The 3,525-nt window shown below is 39.2% G+C and overlaps 1 protein-coding gene across 1 annotated transcript in view; it reads left to right on the top strand.

Moving 5' to 3' along the window:
* Sec22b (SEC22 homolog B, vesicle trafficking protein) overlaps nt 1–3,215 on the top strand; it is a 20,155-nt gene extending 16,940 nt beyond the window's left edge. Inside the window, exon 5 of the mRNA XM_055603753.1 lies at nt 1,218–3,215. Within this exon, the coding sequence (XP_055459728.1) occupies nt 1,218–1,372 (155 nt within the window). The 3' untranslated portion in view covers nt 1,373–3,215. The remainder of the gene's footprint in view (nt 1–1,217) is intronic.
* Nucleotides 3,216–3,525: the final 310 nt, after the last annotated feature.

Genomic DNA, 3,525 nt, shown 5'->3' with positions numbered 1-3,525 from the left:
TCTTTCTTTCTTTCTTTCTTTCTTTCTTTCTTTCTTTCTTTCTTTCTCTTTCTGTTTCTTTTCTTTTCTTTTCTTTTCTTTTCTTTGAGATGGTTTCACTAAGCAGCAGTGGCTGGCTTTAGACTCATGGTCCTCATGTCTCCATCTCCAAGCTCCTGGGATTATAGGTTTGTGCCATCACATCCTACTTAGAAAGCAATGTCCAAGGAAGAACAAGCCAAGACTAAACTTTGGAACAGTGAAAAGTTGGATTAGAATACATTTATGTCTTCAGGACAGCCAGAGCTGCACAGAGAAACCTGTCTAGGAAAACCAAAAAAAAAGGGAGGGGGGGAGAATGTATATATGTCAGTCAGAATGTTTGTTTTCATAGTTAAAATATGTAAGAAGACAGCAACATTATAAATGTTGGGCACAGTCTTTGTTGAAAATGCTAATGGCTTAACTTGCTAAGTATTTGTGGGTTTTTTAAATTACCTGTTGCTGTATTTTAATTACGTTTTACTTTTGTCATATGTTGAAATACTACATGTGTAGCTTTGATTTCATAATACCTTTACTCTGAAGAATCTTGAAATTAGCAGTCACCATGGAAGTATAGCCTTACACCAGTGTCTGATTGATTGAACATTTTTGGTTATCCTAGTCTTACCTTATGAGTGATTTAGACCACTTAGCATATAAAGATGATAGTTTTTTAGAATAGATAGGTGGCTCATAGATAAAGAGTGCTTGCTGCTTGCAGAGGACCCGAGAGCACCCACATCTGCTGGTTCAACATGGTCTGTACCTCTCACTCAGAAGAGCCAGAGCCCTCTTCTAACTCCCAGGGCATCACATGCACATGTGCACAGCCATACAGACAGAAGTGAAAATAAGTAAACCTTAAAACAAAGCAAACAGACAAAAATCAATCACCATCCTGCTGGGCATTCAGTGCTGCAGTCCCTCAGCACCACACGAAAAATAAAAATAAAAACACGGAGAAGCATATCTGCTGCCACTTACCAGGTGTTTATCATATGCCGAAACCCCCATTCTAAAGCAGCTAATACACCTACTCACATCTTGGTAATGGAATTATTATTTTATTTTTAAATACAGTTTAAACTCTGTGGCTTGTTTATTCTGCCAGTCATTTTGATTATTTTTATGCTTTAATGTTTTGATAAAGTACTTCAGGGATCTAATTAATATTTCCCTTTTTCTCTTTTCAGCATTGGATTCAAAGGCTAACAACTTGTCCAGTCTATCTAAGAAATACCGCCAGGATGCAAAGTACCTGAACATGCGTTCCACTTATGCCAAACTTGCAGCAGTAGCTGTGTTTTTCATCATGCTGATAGTGTATGTGCGGTTTTGGTGGCTGTGAGGTAGTGAGCCTAGTCACTGGTAAGGGAGAACCTAGAACCCAGCAGGTGTATGTTTTCAGGAAACTGAGCTCACAGGGCTGTGTATTAGAACCCAAGTGGAACTTCTGCCTCTCAAGACCTTGCAAGAAAAGACCTGTCCTGAAAATGAAAGCTGGTGCCTCGTTTAAGTAAGCTTGGCCCACATGGTAGTCTCTCTGGGGGCAGAGACTCTCTGGGTGCTAAGCCATATATGTTAGGGAACAATAGATTGTTTGTTTTGTTTCTTTCCCTCCCAGTACATTCATAAGACAGCAGAACTGGGGCATTTTCTCTCTCTCTCTCTCTCTCTGATGGAGCCATCAGTGAGATATAAGCCAACCCATGCTAGCAACATCCTGAAATTCCTTCAAAGAAGGTGGCCCTTTGGCGAGTCTTAACTCTAATGGACATTCCTTTGTTGGTGACATTTGCGACTGACTTCCAAGTAAGACTCAAAGTGTTTGAAGGTTAATTGCTTTGACGCACAGGGCTGTGTGTGGGCCACTGTGGAAAGTTAACCTTTGATATTTCCCTTTTATATTTTGCTTATTGCACAGTTGCTTTGGGGTTAAATCAATTACATTAATATACCTTGAAATTATATTGTATTGCTTGACTAAAAGGATGAATTTTTCTGTCATTTCTTTTTGTTTGTTTGTTTTTATTGTTTTATTTTTTGTTTTGTTGAGACAGGCTATCTAGCCTCAGCTGTCCTGGAACTCAGATAGACCATGCTGGCCTCGAGGTTACAGAGTTCCCCCGCCTCCTCATTTACTTTTTAATTCTCTTGGGACATTATTGTTTTGGAGTGTTTGGTCACTGTAGAGTGAGCGTAGCACAGGGTAGTCAGAGGCCCTGCTTTATGAAAAGAAAGGCCCAGCTCAGAACTCCAGCTCTGTCCTGCCCCTTTCTCCCACTTTGTCCTCTATACTTTTTCCCATTCTTGATTTTCTTTATGACATAATTTGCTTAAATTCAAAGCCTCCTGTCCCATAAACATCCTACCAGGATATTCCCAACTTTCAAAATGTGATGTTCTCAGCAGTATAGTTAGTTTATTGTCTTTGCAGCTACTCAAACACAAATATTCACAGACATTATGGAGAACATCTCTGAGAGCCCCTCATTCCTGATTCAGTTCATCTAAATTCTGCAAGAGTCTTGTAGAGACAGATGACTTATGAACAATGTGACTTCTATTAACCAATGAAAGTACAGTAGACTTCTTTCCCTTTTTTTCTCAGGGATGATGGGGATTTCACCTTTTACCTTCTGAGGTAGAATTTTATGAGTGGGAAGAATAGGCCTTTATCACAAGGGTCTACAATATAACATAACTTCTGCACACTGCAAGCATCTCTTTAAATTGTTCGGGAAAATGAGCCAACTTCTTATTTCTTAACATCTGTGGAAAGACTTTTAGTAAGCAGTTTTATAACCTTAAGGATCATCACTGCTGCCCTATTCCTGGTGGAGGACAACAGTCTCCCTTCCTTTGAGAGGGCCAGTTGGGATGCTTACTGTATTCCTTATCATTACAGAACTACAATAAATGTTCTTCTATTATGAACATAAATCTGCTGATTAGAGTTTTGTGCATGAAATACAAAATGGCTTTTTATAGAAAATAAGTGCTTTTAAGTCTAAAAGGCTTATCTCATAAATAATGATGTTGGCAATAAAAGCCTTTGGAAGACTGAAAACCTAAGTAGTCGCACCATAATTATTTGGTGCTTCTTTAAGAATGGAGGGTGGCAGCTCATTGTTGAGAGTTGCATGCTGCAACCAAATGGTCAGCAATGAAATAAATACTTCTAGAATGTTCCCTTCAGTGTGAAGTTTTGTTATCTAGTTAACTTTTGTACACGTGCTATTCTACCCCATCTCAGTGGGCACTGAAATAGTGGTGTGGGGTAAATGATGAACAGAGAAACAAGAAAGTGGTAAAGGTCAGAGCGATGGACAAAGAGAAGACAAGAGGCAGCCTCTGGTGTGTGTCCTTAGTAGGTGGAAGCAGGAATGTGTGACTAGGCAAAACACATCCTCAAGTAGAAAGTGTAACACTGGTATAATGTTGGTGAGAGCATATTAAATGACAGCTACCTTGTTTCTAGAGATGTAGAATAAACATTCT

Source organism: Psammomys obesus, unplaced genomic scaffold (genome assembly GCF_907164565.1).
Source record: "Psammomys obesus unplaced genomic scaffold, mPsaObe1.curated_primary_1811, whole genome shotgun sequence".
NCBI classification, from domain to species: Eukaryota; Metazoa; Chordata; class Mammalia; order Rodentia; family Muridae; genus Psammomys; species Psammomys obesus.
Note: the sequence above shows the minus strand (reverse complement) of the source record. Positions and strands in the feature narration are given on the sequence as shown.